Source organism: Balearica regulorum, chromosome 6 (assembly GCF_011004875.1).
Source record: "Balearica regulorum gibbericeps isolate bBalReg1 chromosome 6, bBalReg1.pri, whole genome shotgun sequence".
NCBI lineage: Eukaryota > Metazoa > Chordata > Aves > Gruiformes > Gruidae > Balearica > Balearica regulorum.
In genome coordinates, this window is record NC_046189.1 from 30839477 (window position 1) to 30859897 (window position 20421).

The 20421-nt window shown below is 43.7% G+C and overlaps 1 protein-coding gene across 1 annotated transcript in view; it reads left to right on the forward strand.

The window, feature by feature from the left end:
- The first annotated feature begins 1478 nt into the window (after positions 1–1478).
- PDIA5 (protein disulfide isomerase family A member 5) overlaps positions 1479–20421 on the forward strand; it is a 104348-nt gene continuing 85405 nt past the window's right edge. Inside the window, exons 1-3 of the mRNA XM_075757065.1 lie at positions 1479–1638; positions 13205–13331; positions 16527–16614. Of these exons, the coding sequence (XP_075613180.1) occupies positions 1561–1638; positions 13205–13331; positions 16527–16614 (293 nt within the window). The 5' untranslated portion in view covers positions 1479–1560. The remainder of the gene's footprint in view (positions 1639–13204; positions 13332–16526; positions 16615–20421) is intronic.

The window sequence follows — 20421 nt, forward strand, 5'->3', positions numbered from 1 at the left end:
CAGCACACCCATCCCTCTCTCCCTCCCAGTGCGGTCAGTAAGGGCTGCAGGTGAGAAGCGTCAGTGCAGATAGCATATACTTTAGGAGTACAGTACAGATATTTGACACAAAGGATGTTTTGTTTTGGGTCCCTCCACTGTAGGGTGAAAAGATTCCTACCTTTTCTTTCCCTTCCCTAAGTCTCCCTCCAGCCATGCGTCCTTCCTCATCCCAAACTCCTGATAGCTCCTGGGCTGTGTCTTGCGTACGTTTGCTGGCATTTTCCAGTGAGCTAAGGATTGCTAACCCCATTTTAAGGCAGGCTAACCGAGGCCTTCTGCAAATGGGAAGCGAGGCATAGCACTGTGAAATGATTTGCTAAAGGTTATCCAGCTGTGACTGAGAAAAGTGTGCTCTGGTTTTGCTGCAAAAGATGCCACAAAAGTGTAAATGTTAATAGTAATAACTTTCTCTATGTGTGTTTCTGCTTTGCAAAATTACATCTCCACCAGGGGACTTGTTAATGTCAACGGCATTCAGTTTTCATGATCACCGCTTGAAGTGATCAGTCAGCTGTATGGATCTACAAATTGCTCCCTTGCAGCCAACCTCTTAGTCTAATGCTCAGGCGACAGTCGGCTGTAAGGATCAGACTCGAAAAGATGCCTTTGATTTTCCTTTGATGTTTCTGAGCCAAGGAAGAATTTCACACGGCCACTGGGTGGTAGGTGAAGATCCCTTCTGTTTGTGGGAAACCAATTATAATGCGGCTGACCCGCTTTGACATTAAGATTACTGGCAGGACATCTGGGATGTCCTTGTGAGGTAGAGCTGGCTCACTGAACGTGCCTAACTAGGGGCTTGGACCGATCTGTTCATCTGGATGCAGCAATCATTCAAATAGCGTGATTATAATGGAGGTTGCACAAATCGATCCTGGTCAGACTCAGTTTATTTATTTGCCTGCACTTTGGCATCATTGCTGATGTGTGAGGATAAAGCAGGGTTCTCCTTTAGGATTTAATGATAACAAGTGGGAACAACTTACGAGGAGAACAGGTCCTAGTTAATCCTCTCTCCCCTTTCCTTATTTTTTGTTCCCTTATTCACCTTTTACTCCAGATCTAAGACCAGCAGAAGCTTTTAAAGACCCTGACAAAAAGCATCATGAACGAGGTTATTTGCCAGAAGGCTCTCTAGAATAAGGGACACACTTGGAGAGAGGTGGAGGCACAAAACTTCCTTAAAGAAGGGAGGTCCGTGGGACAGTACAGAAGAGAAGGTGGAACTTTTTTCTTTTTAATCTGTTGAAACAAACTGGACGGAGAGTACCGTTTAACGGTGACTGCTGGCAGTAGTTTGGGGCTTTTGGGTGGGTTTGTCGCCGTGCGCCGGATGGCCGTGGGAGCCGCGCACACCCTCGGGGGTGGAAGCGCACCCCCCCGCGCCGAGCCCCGCCGCGGCCCGGACTACAAGCCCCGTCATGCCCCCGCGCGGGTGGGCGGTAGCGGTGGAGCGCGCCTGCGCCGCCAGACGTGGCAGCAGCCCGCAGCGGCGGCGGGTCCGGCTCGGCGGCGGCGATGGCTGTGCCGGGGCAGGGCACGGGGGCTGCGCGGCGCCGCGGGCGGCTCCCGCTGCTGCTGCTGCTCGGACTGGCGGTAAGTGGCGGCGGCGCCCCGGGGCGGCGGGTGTCGGGCGCGGGGTGTCCCCCTTTCGCCGGACCGGGGCGGGGGCTCTCGGCGCGGCCGGCGGAGTTGGGCGAAAGTTGGGAGCGGGACGGGCCCCTCGGGCTGGGCGCGGCGGCTGCCCCCGCCGCCCGCACCCGCCGCCGCCCCGAGCGGGCTCGGCACGGCACAGCCCGGCGTGGCTGGGCTCCGGCAGCTCTCCTCCTGGGTGTTTCCCCAGCCCTCAGCCCGTGTGCTGCTTTCCTGCTTCCCTCTCTCCCTTCATCTCTCTCTCAAAAAATCACCCAGAGAAAAACCCACCCTGGCGTGCGCCGGCGTTTCCCCGAGCGGCTGCGGGTTGGAGCCCCCGGTTGCCCCGGCCGGCCCCGGCGGCTCCCACCGGCGGGCGCTTCGTTCGTAAGTTTCGTGTGGAAATCGGTGCCGCGGCGGTAGAGGGTTTCCCTCGGCGGTGGCTCTGCTGCAGGAAAACTGCCTCGCTCGGCTTTGTGCACCTGTGCGCGGGCACGGGTGGCCGTGGGCAGTCCTGCCGGCCCTGCCTGTCCGCCCCTCAAATGTGGCGCTCTCCATGTTAGTGCGTTCCGGAGGATCTGGGTTCGTTTCATTGAAATTACACTAAGTAGAACGCTCCTTACCTCGGGGATACTCCTAGACTTACAGAAATATTTTTATTTTAAAGTCTGATTTTTCTTTTTTTATCCACAGAATTTAGCATAAATAGCTCAAAAGATTGGCGAAGGTATGCTTTAAAGCACTCCTTTATTTACTTTATTGGCATGAACTACAGTTGTTCCTTCTGCCTGGACAAATAGAGTTAATAATTAATGAAAAATTACGTTAATTTTTTCATGCACTTGTGATCTGAAATGTATTTGGAAATGCACGACCTAGGAGTGCTGCTCATCTAAGTCATACAAATCAAGTGTGGAATTGCTAATTGCCCTATGCTTATTCTGTGCTAATATTAGAATTGCCATTGTGGGACAGAGAGTATCAGCCCTGACTGATGTAGTCTTTTGCCTCTGGCAGGGGCCTAGCTATCAGCTCATTCAGGAGGAGGGAAAAGAAATGCTGTGCATCCTGCACAATTTTTGTTTTGTTCCAAGCTTGATCTAGAAGCACAGACCTCTGCTATCTGCAATTTATTTATTGGTTTCAAGTCAAACTGAAGTCAGGCTGAACTCTTCTTAAAATGTTGGCTAGGTCTTAGTGTGGCTTTTTTTTTTCCTCCTGTGGCTCATCTTTAATATCCACGGTATTTTTCTCAGTGATACTTGTGGCAGTGTATTCCTCGGATAAGTATATACCGTGGACCAAGTGGCATTACAAATGCACTGAATTTTCCCTTGATTTAAAATAACTAAACATGTGGAGTTATTTGTGGTATTTCCTTCTACATCCACTGTGACTGTCAGACCTTATCTTACTGTAACACTCATTTTATGTTAATGTAAGTATTATGCTGTGATTTCTTTTTGTAGATTAAAAGATTTTTTCTATTCTAGCTTTCTTCATGTGAATATATTGTTCCTAACTATTCTAGTTGCCCTTCTTTGGACCTTTTGTATTGTAGGGCTGGTGTCTTTGAGATGAGCCGAGTGGGCCTGCTGTTGTCAGTGAAATTATACAAAGCCATTATAATTTATCCACATTTTTCTCTCTTTCCCTTCTTAATTTGCCCCAGCATTTTATTTGCTCTGTGATGCTGCATGCTGAGCAGATGTCTTCATTGAGCTGTTGATTCAGCTAATTCTTTCCCCTTTGCTGTGTACAAGTAGTTTAAATTATTTCTTCCAATTTGCATTATCTTGCACTTGAAGGTGTGATTTTTCATCTTGAAATATGTAACTCGCTGTACGCCAGGATTAAAAAACTAGCCTACAGCTGTGACGTTGCAAAACCTGCTTTTAAATTTTTCTTGAGTCAATGTCTGCTAAGTCAGTGAGGCCGTTAAATCAGGACGTTCTTGGTGCGTAAAGTTAATGTGAAGGTAATGCCAGCTGCTTGGTAGGACAGAGGTTAATGAGAACATTGTCTCTTTCCTTCCAGCCTGTCCTTTTTTATGTACCCAAATGCGGTTTGGTTTTGTTTTTTTTTCTCCTGGAAATGCTGAGTGCTTGTAATGCACCTGGGACAGCAGCTAGACTCGTGCATGCATAGCGCTCCTGAAAAATAGGGCTCATTTTTAAAGTAGGACCCAAAATTGGAGATGGCTTCCGAGAATTGAAATCCTTATCTCTCTAAGACTTCCTGCATTTGTAAAAGGAAAACTACAAAGCTGGATGAAGAAACCACTTCAGTATCTTCTAATGGAAGATGTTGTTATCTTGTGCATCACTCTGTGACATGCATGTGAGGAAAATACTGCAGTGATCTCCGCCTGCTGTAAAGTTTTATTTCTTGAATGAGTTGGAGACTCATAGGGAAGTTGTGGTTTAACTTTAGAGATACTTCCCTATTTGGTATGTCAAGTGGTTGACTATATTTCATGTTCAGAGGACTGAATTTACTGTTAAAGGCATTGGGAAAGATTTTCACACCGAGGTGGATTTTCCTCTGATTTATCAGGTACTGTCCTTTCCCTAGCAGAGGCCAGCCACTGCTTCCAACAGGATTACACATCTGGGATTCGTTTGCTTTGCAAACACTGATGAATGTTATCTCAGGCCAACGTGGCAAAGGTCAATTTGTCTTCTGAGTGTTGGCTTAATGACAGAGAAACTGAGTCAAGAGAGTCTGACCGACTTATAGCCGTTGGGAAGAAGGCTTCTTGACATGGTGCCATTCAAACCCAGTGCCTTCAAAGAAAGACTTGAAAGGAACATTTCAGGCTTCCAGCTCTTCAAGTCCCAGTAATGTCATGGGAATGCACCAGTGAGCACTGACATGGATTTGTGAGTCCAGGCCTGTGGGGAAGGCTTGGACGGGGATCACTCTGTGTTGCAGGTAGCCCTGCAGCGTGGCAGCAGTGGCTTTGCCTCTGGTGAGTTTGCAGGCAGGATGTGAGCACTGCTTCTCCTCTGCAGTGCTCAGGTCCTGTTTCCCATGGTGGGTTTGAACTTGGGAATGCCTCTGCCCATCCAGTTAGTGTTTGTACTACAGGAGCTGCTTTGGGAAGTGTTTTGCCACAGTCAGAGGGAGGGTGTTGCAGCTTACTTGCTGTTCCCCTGCCCCATTCCTACTTCGTCTGTTCCCTCTTCAAAATAGGGTTTGTAAAACTTGTGATGTGGGCTGTGCTCTGTCTCCTCACATGCCTTTCCCAAATCAAACCTTGGCTTTCAGGACTGGTTTTGTTACTCCACTCTATACCTTATGGAGTGACGTTTTGAATCCGTTGGTTTTGGTGCTGAAGCTCCTGTTTACTTCAGAGGGCCTGGGATGTTGCCACAAGTGTGGTGTGGTCATCAGAAGTGGCATTTCTGCCCAGGGGTGTGTTCACAACATTGTGTGCAATTGGTGGTGGAAGAGGTGCTTGTTCTGTTGTTGACCATTTCTTTTGCTTTTTGGTGATGCAGTTCCTTGAGTTTCTTCTTTTCACTAAAATGGAGGTAATGACTCACCTTTCTTCAGACTTGTGTTTGGAGGTCTGTGAATGGAAAAACTCAATGCAATTTGCAACCAGAATCACAAACTAGCATCACCTTAAATTTCCTAATGGGGACAGGGTCACTTTGGAAGTAAATTGTGGTTTACCTTGATCCTGCTACCATTTCAAGCTTGTGAATGGCAAAAAATTGTGATAGCAAAGCAGGTCTGAAGTTTTGGTGCTTTGCTAGCTGAGAGTAGCTGGTAGCATTGGTGGAGAGCGCAGTGATTTGTGCGCTTGCAGAGCACAGATAACAAAGGTAATGTCATTTGTGGCTGCCTTGATGCTGTCTGTTCTCTTTGGGTTTATAGTCATACAGCATATTTTCTGGGTGACTGCAAACAGACTCTTTCTCTCCCCCTCCACACTTTTCAGGAGAGGGCACACAATGAGCGTGTAGTTGTGTGCTGCTCTAGGATCAGCTGCGTGCCAGCTTCCTCTGATGCTACTTCCCTTTTGCCTCTTGCAGATCGCTTCCTTTCTGTGTGAATCTTACTCCAACTATTTAAATTAAGCTTTGGCTCCTATCACCTGGCAGAAAAATGTGAGGATTAATTAGTTAATATTTGTACAATGCTTTGACGATAACAAGTGCCATATAAAGTGCTAAGGATTTTCAGGTGTCATTTTTCGCCCTCTCTTCTTTGTAAGTCCCATTAGTAGTATTTTTGTCATCTTTTTATAGCATCTCTTATGTGCTTCTTGAGTAGGTCATACTTTAAACTTCTTCAAAACCCAGTTTTTAGTGGGGGATTATGTGGCATATGCTTTGCCCATGCCCTTAGCTTCTGAAGTCATCCAAATGGACTCGTTGAGAAGTGATATCTGAAACATTATTTCATCAACAGATTGTTTAATATATATTGCACCAATGTCTGGCTTGAAGAGAGAATGAGCTTCACATTCGTAAGGAGGAAGTTCTTGTCAGCATTAGTAATTGACCCTATTACAGTCAGTTGTTAATTAGTAAATAGTTGCACAGGCTTTTCCTTCACTAAGCATTTGAAAACTAGTGATAAACCATACAATTAATTGGCTACACAGAACCCTTAAGAACAACCTTTAGTATAGAGTATTAATGCCTGTAGCTTATGTTCCTCAAAACCCAGTGTTTAAGAACAATATGAACAGTAGAGTCTAGTCAAATCTTGACGTCTCCATGGTATTTTTTGCTATCTTCTATATTTGGAAAATGAACATAGCAAGCGCCACTTTAAGTGGAATGCTGTATTTGTAGCATTCTTCAGCCTAAGTTAAAGAATACGAAGATGCTCTGTGTCAGGATTTTAATTTGCCTTCCTTCGTGAACAAAAGAAGATATGACACTTGCCTCTTGCAGATATGACCCACCACAATAAAATGTCAGCAGTGCTTGGGTTTTTTTATTCCTTGAATGGCTTGAGGTTAATTGTTCTGGATTATATACAAAGTAAGAATGCGTTGTTCTGTGGAGCTCATGGGAAATTAACAAAACCCAAGAAGTGTCCAGTGGGAGCATCTGCAAATGTAAACCTGTTGGGCAAAAACATGGTTTTCTAATGCTATCAGTCTTCTGATGCAGAAGTCGTTGATTTTCTGGTGTGTCTGCTGGAGTGCTGCTCACTGGGGCATCCCATGCTGTGGGTGCTGGAGTCCCTTTCCCCACTGAACCTGTAGATGGCTTTTTGGATTCGTTGCAGATAACGTGCTGCAGCCTCTGTGCTGGCATCCTCAGCAGGTTGCAGTTTGGGAACTCCTGCAGATGTGGTTAGAAGATGGTTTTATGGTCCCAGTGGGGACCTGCAGGGTTGCTTCAGTCATGACCCCTGAAGTCTGAGACCCAAGTGCTTTCTCTTCCCTCACTGAAACAATAAATTCTTAGCAGGCTTCCTTGAGGTACCTTTGAGTAACAGAGATAACCTGTCTCCCCTTACCTGATTTGATTAAAACGTTTCTACAGCTATTTTGGATATTAATCATGAATGAAAACAGAGGACTGTCCTACTTATCACTATCCATCTTGGAAGGCATTTGTTACAAATGGCTCAGTGATCAAAGCAGCACAACCCTGAATGTAAATAGCAGCGGAGGGAGGGCTTGTGAGTGAAAAGAAAGCAATTATTGCACAAGGTCAAGAGTGGTTTGTATGATGGAGGAAGATAAAACATCTGCAGTCAAACTGTGATTCTTGTAAACAAGGGGGCTTTGGATTTGAACATCTTGTATTTTTAAGTGAGAACAAAATGGGGGGGAAGGGAGCAACAGATCTCTTTCTCTCTTGTGCTTGCCTGGAGATGACTTAGACCTGGTATTTTCAGTACGTGCACACTGCCTGCACCCCAGGACCTGACTGTGCCACCAGCTGATCTGCAGGTTGATGAACCTCTGTCATTGCAGTACGGAGATGTTCCTTCAATCCACCTTCTGAAGTTAAGTGTGCATTCCACCACAGGGTTCATTTTGGGAACTGAGTAGGAAAGGGAAGGTGAGATCTGGTCTTGTTCTTCGGGTTTCTGGCCTGTGTCATGCCTGTCCCCTCCATCCTCCTCCCCCCCCCGCCTTTTAGTGTAGCAGGGGAGACCCTTGTTTAGCATGTGAACTAGTCCCCTTCTCAATAAATTATGAAATGAAATTCAGTCCTCTGCATTACTGCTTGGAATTTTGAGGCAGGTTTGCTCTTCAACTAGATTCCTGTAAAATGCCTTGTCAGACACAATCTGTTTCATATGTACAGTGTTGCTCATTGATCATATTTACAGTGGGTTGAATGCCGTTGTCCCAAAATGAGAGTGACATCAGTGGGCGGTTAAGCTAAGACAGAAATCAAAGTCAGTGTCTTGCTGAAAAATGGGCTTTTGAAATTGTGGTCGAGTGTAAAACTGCGTCCCTGCCAAGCAGCAGTTGTGCTGGAATCAGCGTTGTTCGTGTCATAGCCCCAGCTATTCTTGATGAATAGCATGCAAATTGTCTACGTAATTATTCATGTAAGTGTTAGTGTGCGCATAAAAATTGTATGTTGACATATGGATTCAGGCACCTAAGCACTGTTTCAGCAACATATCCATTTATATTTTTTTATGCACGATTTGTGTCCAGGGACATTTTTTTCATGCTCTTGAGCTGGAAATAGGAGAAATAGGAAATAGTTTTTCTGTCTAATGTACAATGGTACTTACTTAATTTTGATTTGTATTTTCTTGTTTATAAAACCATGTGTTTTCATTGCTCTTGATTTAAAATAAATAAATATTCGTGCTGCTTATCCTTAGCAAAAGACCATGTTGTCATGAAGCTTTTGTGGGGGGCAACTCATAAATTGAACTGGGTTTTGTAGGAACAGCAGTTAAGCATTTATCACATTTAATTTGAATAATAAATGTAAAATATGAAAATACATTCTTGTGGCTGCTTGAAAAATATTCCCTTTTTTCATTTTGTGAAATGGGATTCAGAAGAGAGTAAAAACTTGAGAAATAAACTGCTTTCTCAGATCCTTGATGATTTTTGAGACAGCACGGCCTGAGGGATGACCACATATTTCAATAGTGTCAGTCCTGGAAGTATAATTAGCAAATAGTTATTTGCCTGTAACTCTCTGTGCCTCTGGATTTCTGAAAGCTCAGATGGTTCTTGGGTACCGATTCTAAGGGAGTGGGGTTGTGCAGTGCTTCACTGCCCTGTAACACTTGCATGTTTTTGGCAGCTCTGCAAGGAATTGCTGGAGAGTGGGCAAGAAAAGGAAAATTAAACCTTTTTGATCAGACTTCTTCCATCTAGCTTGCAAGATTATATATTTGAATATATGCTTTGATTTGAAGAGCAGAGGTAGAGCTAGAGCACACATGTTTTTTTACCTTGTACTCAAATAACAGTGTCTCTCAGCAGTTTTGAGTTGACTCTCTTGAGGGTTTAGGTTCACTTATGTTTCACTTGAGAATCCTTCATGCATCTTAGATCAGACACTGCCATCACATGACTGATGTGTGACCTATGCCATAAAAAAAAAAAAAAATCTGTGAAAATAAATTCAGATTGTAATCTTGAGCTGGGGAAAATCTGCAGGCTAGAAGTGCTACCAGATTTGCATTTCATAGTCTGCCTTTTTCTGAAGGTCTCCACCAAAGTTTCCTGCATCAGAGAACATCAGGTGACTGTGGTATTGGTTCCAGCTCACCGAGCCAGCCATGGATGAGGACCCGTTATGCTAGGCACTGTGCAAACACAGCACAAAATAAAATAGACCTTCCCTCAGTTTTATTGCAATTTCTTGTCAATATAAGTGTCACAGGGCAGGGATAGTGCAGAGGTTGCATGTGTTGCTCCTAATAACCCTTCTAGTTTAATGGGTACCAGGGTAGGCAGCTTCTTGAGAAAAATGTTTGGAGTGTTTCTTAACTTTTCACTGGTGGTTGTGAATAGATTTTAAAGCTTTTGGATGCTCAAGTGACAAAGTTTAGCTTGTTTCTTGTTTATAGAGTTCCATATGTGTGAATGTAGCACTTCCTGACGCATATGAAAAGAGGCTTCCTGCCCAGGAGGGACTGTCACCTTTCTTGACCTCTTCTTTTTTTAATACGAGCTCATCTCCTGTTGTGCCCTGGATTTAAACAAGAAGCGTGCTTGATCAGGCAGAGCTTGGCTGATGAGCTCTCCTGCAAAGACTTCAGCAAAATGTCTGGAGTAAATCTACCTGAGTCATATCTCACAATTAAAGTCGTATAGCACAGTACATGTAAATGAGCCTTGTCTTTGCTCCTGCTTTGCCTGTTGGCTGTGCAGGAATATGAGCCTGGTTTTCTGTGAAGAGTGTGTAACTGCTTCCATAGGATTCTCTTTTCCCATTCTCTTAATTTTGTGCTGTTGGCAGAACTACTGGCTGTAGCCCTGGTGAGGCTGTAACTGTCGGTACAGGCGTCACAGCGTTGGCTCTGGAGCAGGGCAAAGCAGCCCTGTGGAAGAGACTGGCATCGGGTGAAAACGACAGCTCAGCATCACTTGCCTTCAGTGGAGCTGGTAGCGGAGGCAGAGGTTCTTCAGGAGGTTTAACGATAAACTGGTGTCTTATTTATTCCCAGGTAGGGTCTTCATTAGTTTCAGCGAGAGAAAGCTGGAGAACGTGGAACTACTTAATTCTTATCAGTTTGCAAACACCATGTAGTGCAAATACATATTGGGAGGTGGTGAACTCTTCAGCTCAGCCGATAACCTCCCAGTATTGCTGCAGCTGCCTTAGATGTGCAGGCAGGGTGTTTCTGTCCAACTCGATGCCTTCAGCTTGGACTTTTTGGGTTTTATAACCTGGAAAGGCTGCAACATTAATCTTAATTAAAGGGAGATGATGATTTATTCGCCAGGGCTGATCGGTGCACTTGTGTGCACAATGCCTTTCCCAGTGGGTTTTGGTGTAAACCATAGGATTGGAGAGAGCTGCTGTAGTAAAACTGCAGGAAAATGAGTAACATGTATTGATTTGATACCTGGGGAGGAATCGGGCAAAGTAGCCCTGGATGTAGGCAATGTGACACGCTTCTCCCTCCAAGTGCCTGCTGTTCCACCAGCGCAGCGAGTTTTCTATTAGTGGCAACACCGACAAAGCAGTAGTTAAAGCTGTCACTGTTTCCAGGATCCAATTTTTCAAGAGGTTTATAGCTCTGCCATTATAAGGGGAGGGGGAAGGAATTCACTGAAATTGGCTAAACAGCCTTTCCATCTGGAAAAGACATGAAATACACGGTGCTTCCAAGCTATTAGTAAAACTGTACAGATGTTTTAAACAAAGTTCATAATACTATCTGGTGTCACGTTGAAAGTGGCCTTTGTGGCTTTTTTAGTCTAATTCTTTCTTTTTGGCAGTGAATTCATAGACTAGAATATCCATTTAGAAAACTGGACTCAAACAGGAAGAAAGCTAAAAGAAGCAACCTGTAGTTTTAGTTTTTCCTGCTGTGTTCAGCTTTAGTTTCAGTGAAGTTTAGGTTTAGCCTTCTGTAACTCAAGACTTAAGTAAAACTTTAAGACACTTGGATAGTTAAAAAATAGAGGTGAAGGAAAAAGTTGTTTTTTTTTAAAAATACTTGGTATTAAAGAGATCTCATAAGTCAATGTTAGATTAATCCCTCCCGTACAGCCTCTGATTGCGATGAGTTCTGAGCAGGAATTTGCATGTCTGTGTCACCCCACTTAGCACAACTATATTTGTCTACTTTGATTGGCAACACCATGTATTTATCTCAGAAAATACACAAATGATTCACATGCATCAGCCTCAAGTAGGAAGGCTGAGCTCTGGACATCTGGATTTAGAAGAATGCGAGTCTGTCAGTTGAATTAAAGCGTCAAGGGCGTTTATGCTGAAGGTAGAGGCTGACTTGCAAATGTGCTTTTTTCCTTCTCACAGTTAGACCATTTGGTCAACAGGGCTCGGTGGTGGGAGTCCTGCCTGCAGACTAGGAGAACTTGTTCACTCTAAGCCTGCGTGGCCTGTCGTGCTTTTATATTTTATGTTAAAGGTGTATCTTCTAGTAACTTTAAATTCCCAAACATGTCCTGAGGTTGTTTTGAGGATGACCCCCATTTCAGCTCAGCCTCTACCCCATGTGTCCCAAAACTCCCCCTCCCCTTTCTGCATGTAAAAACTTTTGGCACTTATAAAATATGTTTCGTAGTTGCCGGTTTTGTTTCTGTGCCTCAGTGACGTGGTGTTTGCAAATAACTGAATTTGTAACGAAGTGTAGTGCCTGGGGCTGCACGTTCCGACTTTAACTGGCTTGGTGCCTTGTTTTGAATGCTGCAATCTGTAATACGCAGGATTCGAGAAGAGCAGCCTCTTACGACTTCACATCCATCCTGGACACATTTTCCAGCCCAGTTGGAATGAGACATGATCAAAATTAGTTCTGTAATTAAGAAAATGTTGAACCTCCTGTGTGTGTTAGGCAAATGAGCTAAAGCTTTTAGCCAAGCAATTAAGTGTTAAGGTTTTACTGTAAGGTGAATGTAAACTAGGTAATTTCTCCAGCTAAGCTTCCCATAATCATTCCATTAGTGTGAATTCAGTACAGTGCAGAAGGGAGGCAGCATAGCCTGATGGATAAGATTATTATTATTGAAGATTATTGCAGTACAAATCAGCAGTAGAGGCCCCAGCTGAGGTTATGGTTATATTTTGATAGTTTTACTTTATAGTAGGATAAAGGACCGACTTTGCTCTGGAGCTTTTATGATTTAAATAGACCAAAAGATGCAACAAAAAAGTAATTTCTTTGCATAGATGCAGAACTGAGATGCAGAGAGATTAAATGCCATGCCTTCCATATGGCCACTGGAAGCCAAACTTGATCTTAGGCAAAGGCACTGTGTGAGATCCAGTATGGCCACTGGGAAACGTGAGCCTTGTTCCACTTCAGAAGGGCGGGTGGGAGAGGGTTGTGGTTAGTGCTGTAATGCGGGTGCTGGATTACTTGCAAATTCTGTTTTCATTTCCTTCATCTGCTCTGTATCAATGTGGGTTAGTTGTTCTAACTTCATGGCTCTCACTGTCTTCTGTGGGATATCAAAGTACTTGATTGAGTTTGCAGCGTATTCTGAGATCTAGGGACAAGAGTGCTCTCGAAGTGCTAATTTGCTGCTTCTCTTGTTACAGTATATTAAATTTACATAAGAATTTTTATCTGATTATTTGACTAGGGAAGAAACTTTTAAAGGGGATGGATTCTTAACTAAACCCATATTTCTTGATGTAGCATTTATCTCATCTTTCCACTTAAGGATGCTTGCTGGGAGTGGTGTTGGTTCAGTTTCAATAACTCATGTATATGGCTTTTTTTTGCTTTTGCTGATCAAATCGATATGATAGTTTATTTAAGGCAGTGTGTCTCAAGATTATGGAAAAAGGTCAAGGCAATTTCAAAAGCAGTTTGTATTTTGTTTCTCAGCATGGAAGCTGTTACTAATATTTCTGGCTTTGTGTTTCTGTAGGCATTCTTGCCAGTGTTTGTGTACTCATTGAAGGTGTCTCCACTCATAGAAAAAATAAGTGACCACAAGGATTTTAAGAAGCTTCTCAGGACACGGAATAACGTACTGGTGCTGTATTCTAAATCTGGTAAGTTGGGTTTTTGGAGGTTGGGGTTTTTTTGATGTCACAGCTCTTTGTGCCCAGCAAGGTGTGTGCGTTCGAACATCTGTGTGCATGTTTGGTTACTTGTGTACGTGCTCAGATGACTAAGCTCTTTGCCCTTACTTACTCTCTGTTCAGTCTTGCCTTATATGACTGCGAGGTGTTTCTATGTCACTGCAAGGGCTCCTTCAGGACCGCTGTCCTTGTGTAACTCAGAGGCTCCTGATGTTTCAAGATTGGAGTTGTCTTAATTTGGTCTTCTAATTGCTCTGTGACATTGTCAAAAATGTGCTTTATTCTGGCTTTGTCTCCAAAACTGGGTGCTCATCATAGCTATCAGCCAGAGCTTTCTTGTGTGTTTATCACAGTAGTTTGCAAGTTTCGATTTCCTGGTGACACTGAAAGGCTTAATGAATAGTTACAGTGCTGAAATCAATCCGTCTTTGCTTCTGACAGCTTTGGGTGTCCCATGGTTGTCTTTCAACTTTAATTAACAAAATATAAAAATAAAAAATGAGCTGCTTGTGTAAGAGGGAGAAATGGCTCATTTCATGTCATGCCACCTGTTCCCTTGAATCTCTTTGCTGTGTCTTTCTCATTGAGGCTCTACTTTCTGGCTCTTCAATCGTGCTCTTACCTGTCTGTGTGCTCTGCCTTTTGCTCTGTTCTGCTTCTGCTGTACCTTTCGTCCTTTGTTGCCTTGTTTATTTTGGTGTGTTGTGTGACACCATGCAAAATGAAGCAACAATCTTTAAGCTCCATACACAAGTGCAGAATACTGATGTGGAAGTCATTGGACAGCAAGAAGTAAAATGTGTCATTAAGATGATTTTCCTTAGTGCTGTATTGTTTTTGTTGTTGCTTCCTTTTCCTTCCTGCAGGCAAGCAATACAAGATAATGCTTTGTTTGGGGGTTGGGTCCTCCCTTTCTGACATGTTGTAAAGGTCTTATCTCAATTAAACACAATGACATTGGTAGAGTTGCTCTGGGTTTATAGTGTGGCAAATTGGAGCAGTATGTAGTGACCCAGTATCCTCCCCCCCCCCCCCAATATCAGAGAATTTTGCAGACAAAAATGTGCAGGTGCTGGGATAATTAACTTTTGTTTCCTAAATATATGCTTATTCTGAAATGGTTAAAATGATGTATGTGATTTAATTTTTGTTAAAATATTTGTGTTTTGCTATAGTGGGGAACTTAGAGCTCTCGAACTTGGCCAAATGGTTTTGTAGTAACAAGTTCAAAGTGAAAGTCATAAAAGAGTTTCTAACGCTTTTTGATTTTTGAAAGGAATACTTTAGATAAAAAAGACATCTGTATTAGCTTTTTAAAGGGAAATTTTTCTTTTTTACGCTTAATATTTTAAATGATGGTTGCTTTCATTTTTAGAAGCACAACCAGAACATTTCAGCTCTGACACTCATCAAATAAATGTTGCCCTATGGGCATTGTTCAAAAGCTGTGTAGTGGAGATTTCTTTTTTTTCTGTTTTTGTTATTTAATTGGTTGTTTTTAGCAGTCTAAAGCATTGCATGCAGAGCTGACTGTGGGATTAATGTTTCTTCCTAGAACAGTGATCCTTGCACAATTAGAAATCTCTTGCCTAACTGTCCCCCAGAAAGAAGGGAGAGGGGAAAAAAGAAATAGGAATTCAGAGGTGCAATTCTAATCCCAGATATACATTCCTCAGCTGTAGTGAGATGTTGGACAGCATCTGATTGTACTGCTGGAACAAAGGCTTTGCTTCTCAGCTGAGCAAAACTAGATGAGTATTTCTATCTCATGTAGAAAATTCATTGGTTTTGGGAGATGTCCTTATTTATAGGAGATGTTTAGTTCACCCTACTGGCTGGGTATCCTGCCACGGCTGCTCAACCACTGAGTCTTCTGGGACAAGTCTGTCCTATCCTGAATGCTTAATTTTTAAAAGGTGCTTGACAAATGTTCCACTCTTAAGTACATGTGAAGAATTTCCCCACGTGTCTATGTCTCTGTGCTGGAGAGAGGTGGCAGTTGCGTGTTATCAGTATTGGGGATAGGAGAGTTTCTTGAGAGCTAACGTGTGTGGGCTGGCATCTCTGATGGCATCAGGCCCAAGCAAAGGCTGGTGAATACAAAGAAGCTGTTTCTGGCTCAGGAGATTAAGATAAAAATTGTGGAGGTTTAGAGATTATTTGAGGGGGCTGTCACTACCCACTGGCTTTACTTGTCTACTCTGACCTATATAGGCCTTCACTTTCTCAAATGTTGGAGATGAGATACTGGTCTACAGAGGCATTCAGTCTGACCCAGTATAGCTGTTCTTATATTCAATTAGTTGAAGTAGTTGTGGAGCAGCAGCAGTTTAAATAGATCTAGAAGAGGCTCTGGGTTTCTATTTTCTGTTTATTGAGTCAAGAAACAGTTTCTGTTAGATTTTTTTAGGCAATTAATATGTGTTTGAACCTCTATATTTTTCTCTCCCAAGCTCTTTCCCTATTTTTCTTCTGTGTTTATTTTTAATACCATTTATAAGACTATTGTAGAATGGAAGTGTTTTGTAAAATCTACACATGTGGCATGGCATTATAGAAATCTTGGTTGGGTATTTATAATACAGCCAGTTCTTGGAAGGACCTTTTCTGGGTGCTTTCCGCTAATTGTTTTGAGCTCCTCATGACTGGTGGTTTGGGTATCTCCCAGGGTTATTATGAGAGTAATAACAAATAATAAATTTTTCAAATAATAATTCTGTGTATGACAGGGATAGAATTGAGGCAGGCAGAGATGCTGAATGACTTGCCCTTACAGTTGATGAAGGTCCTAAATGAAGTTGCAGTGGTACAAACTGGTTAATGCCCAGCCACAGGAAGAAGGCAGTGTTGGGATGGAGGCTGGTTTGCAGGAGAGGACACAGCAGAGCTCCATAAACATAGGTCAGGGAGCGTGCCTGGGGTTATGAATTTCAGTGTGGTGTTTAAGGGGGGGTGGAGGGAAGGAACCACCCAACTTCAGCTGCAGCCAGCATTCCTTCTAGTTTACAGAAGATTTTACTGATCTCTCTCTTACTCGTTTCTTCAAATTAGACAAAATGTTCTTCCAGTGCTTCAGAACAAAGGAATGCACTATTGTGGTTTTTTATGTGGAATAATAATGCTGTTGTTGATTCATTTTTATTATTATTGTGTTTTGTTTTCCAGCTGCTGCTGCAGAAAGCTCACTCAGGTTACTGTCCAGTGTGGCCCAGGAGGTGAAAGGACGGGGTACTATAAGCTGGATAGACTGTGGGTATGTGTCATGCTGGCTTTCTCCTTTCCCGCCCCACCCCCCCCACGCCCCCTTTGGCTTTTATTACTGACTTAGCTTTTTTGATGGCTCTGAAACCTTTTGCCTGTAACTGAACCCCCATCATTCTGTGCAATTCCTTCATAGCTGTAGGGAGTCTACATCTCATCATCCTCTCTTCCTTTGGACCAGTGGTGGGGAATCATTTTTTTCCTTATGGCTGTTGTTGCTTCTCTGACAGCATGTTTTTCTGCCTGAAGCTGGAGACCCCAGCTAGCATCACCTTTTGTGGAGGGCACGTAGCATGGAAACTCTGACTGCTCCGGCTTTCCCACAAGCCGGGGGAGGAGGAATCCCACATGTTGTGCCTCAGCTGGAGGGCAATGCAGTTCTGCTCCGACAACAAATGTTGCATGAGCAGTAGGGCTGTTTGCTTGGTTTTGAAGCATCCACCCATTTGTGTTTCTCAATAAAATGAGCTTTCTTCTTTTAAAAAAAATACTTCCTCTGTGCTTGCATAAGTTCATGGCAATTTGTAATGTGAAGGCAGGGAAACTTGTTTTTGTAAGTGGTTGCTTGTGTGGGGAGGAATGAACAGGTGTGTACTTTCTGATTTGCAGATGCGAAAGCCTTCACTGTGGTTCTGCTCAATAACACATTGCCTGTGGTTTTAGCTTGTGTATTGTAGTGCTTCTCTGCCTCTGCAGCTTTGAGAGCTTTGCCTGCAGGTGGCAAATTCCCCTTCCTGCACTACAGAGGAACAACTTCCTGCCTACCGATGTGTTTGGGTGGATTGTCATGCTATGAACAAATTGTACGCTGTGCACAGGTCTGTCAGCTCTGAAAATCATGTGGCTCCCTTAAAATTATACTTTTGAAACCAACCTCCATCCATCAAGCAGTGACCCAGAATATGTCATTGGTAAATCAAAGGTAACATGCTTTTGTTGTTGGTTAACCTGTCTTGCTCTCCCCTGCCACCAGGCAGGTCTGCCGTGGAGTCCTCTGCTTCTGCCTTCTGTTTGCATTCTGCTGGGCTTGTCTGAATGCACAGACACTTTGATCTCTGCCCAACTGATGAGGACAGCATTGCAAGTCATCTGCTGGCAGAAAGCAGGGCTGCTCCTCAGAGGTCAGTGAAGCCTATACCAGTTCCCACCTGCTGAAAAGCCAGCAAATAAATTGTACTGACCCTGACGAGGAGAAGGTTGCGTGGAGATCTGGCATACCTCTGAAATACAATCTCCTGTTCTAACAAAAGTGCTGATAAACAATTTCTGGTTGTCAGTAATGATGGCTAGAGAATAGGATACTGGGCCAGCTTCTTGGCTTTGTCCCTAATCAGCCCTGTTTGTGACTGTGGAGTGGTCACTCTACCTTTTTGTGTCTTCTATTTCCCCTTTGTTTTAGGCTACTGCGTGTGTGTGCACGTGGCATGTGTACAGCTGCTGGAATGATAGGGCTGGTTGTCTGGCCCTCAAATGCTGCTATAATACAACGAAGCAATAACTATCTCCAAGATTTATTTTAGTTCTGGGTTGGAGAAGGAAAGATTCTGTGTTTAGGACTTCAATTTGAAATCCAGGGAAGTTTTGGCACTCTAGTTCAATGGATCAGTCTCTGCTCCTGAGTTTGTAAATGATGGTGATGGGGAGGGAAATGTGTTGTTTGGTTTTGCTGTAAAATTAACTTCAATTCATCAAACTCTAATATGCTTTCCCTCTCCAAGTGTTGTCATCTAAACTAAACTTTGTTATGGAAGCTACTTGCAAGAGATGTATTTTAAAGTATCCTCAAGGTAGTGCTTTAATACACTTCTTAGGAAGCTTGATACTGGCCATGCCTTTTCTATGACCGTGGTGGGGAAATATTTAAGGCAAGCCTCCCATTTGTAATGAAAGGTGAGTCATTCCCAGAGTGTGAAGCAGCCTGCTGAAGGTCATGCTCGAAGAGGTTGGGAGACGTGGGAATAGATTTGTAGGTTCCCAAAATTTGTTTCGATGCCAGTAATATCGCAATCAGATGGCCGCTTGCTGAATGACAGGCAGTGGACAGGGTGCTGTAACATGGCAATAGCTGTAATTCCCTCTTTGAGGGTCGAGCAGTGCTTCCTTTCAGATCACTTGTTTGGGGAGAACCTGGAAAAAATAGATGATCTGTCCAACTGTAGCTGGGTATTTGTCAGCAATGTCTCTTCTATCCCTCCCTCCTGCAGAGGGATGTCAGAACAGAGTTTGTAAACTTCTCATGGGGCAAGGTGAGCTGGAAGGCTGGCTTGTGGCACAGGAGGTCTTGATGCATTAAAAAAACACAACGCCAAACAAATAGTTTTCAGCCTGAACCAAGTTTTGTGGTTGATTTGCTTGCTGAACCTTTCAAGTATTTTGAAATCAATCTCATAGTGTTCAGGTAACTTGTAAACATTTTTTTTTCCTTGAAACATTTGTTTCCTTTGCTTCTTGTTTGGGTGGTTTTTTTTTTTTGGGGGGGGGGGGGGTGGTTTATATAAAGGTGGCTGCAAACTGCTGCCCACCTCATTGAATGGATAATATGAGAGAAACAGCAGTAGTGCTGTCTGTCACCAGTCACAAAGGGCCAGTTGTAGGGCCTGAACAGCTGAGTCCTTCAACATTGCTCAAGCTATTCTCCCACTGCAAGTACACTGTGAAGCTTATTTGGAAGTCTTCATGCTGAAACAAACAGTGCACAGATGCAGGGATATTTACAGCACAGGCTCAATTTGTTTTACAAATATTGACAAGAAATGGCTTGTTTGGCAGCAATATTTAGCAGGGAATTTTGGCTTTACTCTTCACATCCCGCTGTAGCGGACGTCTTTGCCTTCAGATCCAAGCATTGGCAAGGCTGGCATACATGCAGAGTTGTGGTTTGTGTCTCTGCTTCCCTGTGGTGATGACGGCAATCTTTTTCTTTTCTTTTTTCTTTATTGGCCATGCTTTTTTGTGTTTCTTGTCATTCCCCTTATTCTCCTCATTATCAGGAGGAAGCTAGACCATATTGCTCCACTGATGGAAATCATTATAGATTGCTAAGTCTCAGCAGTACGTTCTGTATTTCGTACAGCGGAGTGGGGCACGCAGGTTTGTGGCGGGAGGTGGGCTGCCTGAACTGCTGGCTTACATGGTAACTGCATTCCCTGGCCTCGGCTTTTGTTGGGTCTGTGGTGTGAGATAGAGGTTGGACTTGAGCTTTCAGTTCCAGGTTGAGTGGTGTCAGTGAGACCAGGGAGGTTAGTTTTTCAGCATAATGTGGGGAAATACTTGGTTTCCTACTGAGACTGTTAGCAGAGTAGAAGAGGGTGCCACTTAACAGGATAGCAGAGGTCCCCAGAGTGCCTGGGCTTAGGAGGTGCAAGGCTGGGAAGTGCCAGGTGCCTGCCTTCCCTGCGCAGTTCGGCTCACTTGCGCCAAGTGCCATGCTGGAGCAGGGCCGTGCTGGGCGCCACAGACCCAGGGACGCCTCTGCGTGCGGTATTGCAGATAAGGTCCTCGTTCCCAGGAGATTTCAGTCGGTTTGTGCAGGCAGATAGATGTGTTCTGCTAGAGATGAAGGGGCAAACGAGAATTGATTGCAGCACTGAAGTGGTCACTCTTTGCTCCTGTGTGCTGAGATAGCTTTATGTTTAATTGTGTACGGAGCCACATATGCTATTTCAATTGTGAATAAAAGACCCACAAACGATGTGACAAAAATGTTTTATTCTAGCTTTTCCATGTTTTAATTAGGAAGTCCTTGCTGAGGTGTTTGATGTTGAATGAACAGTGGTGTGAGAAATGACAGAATATTGAA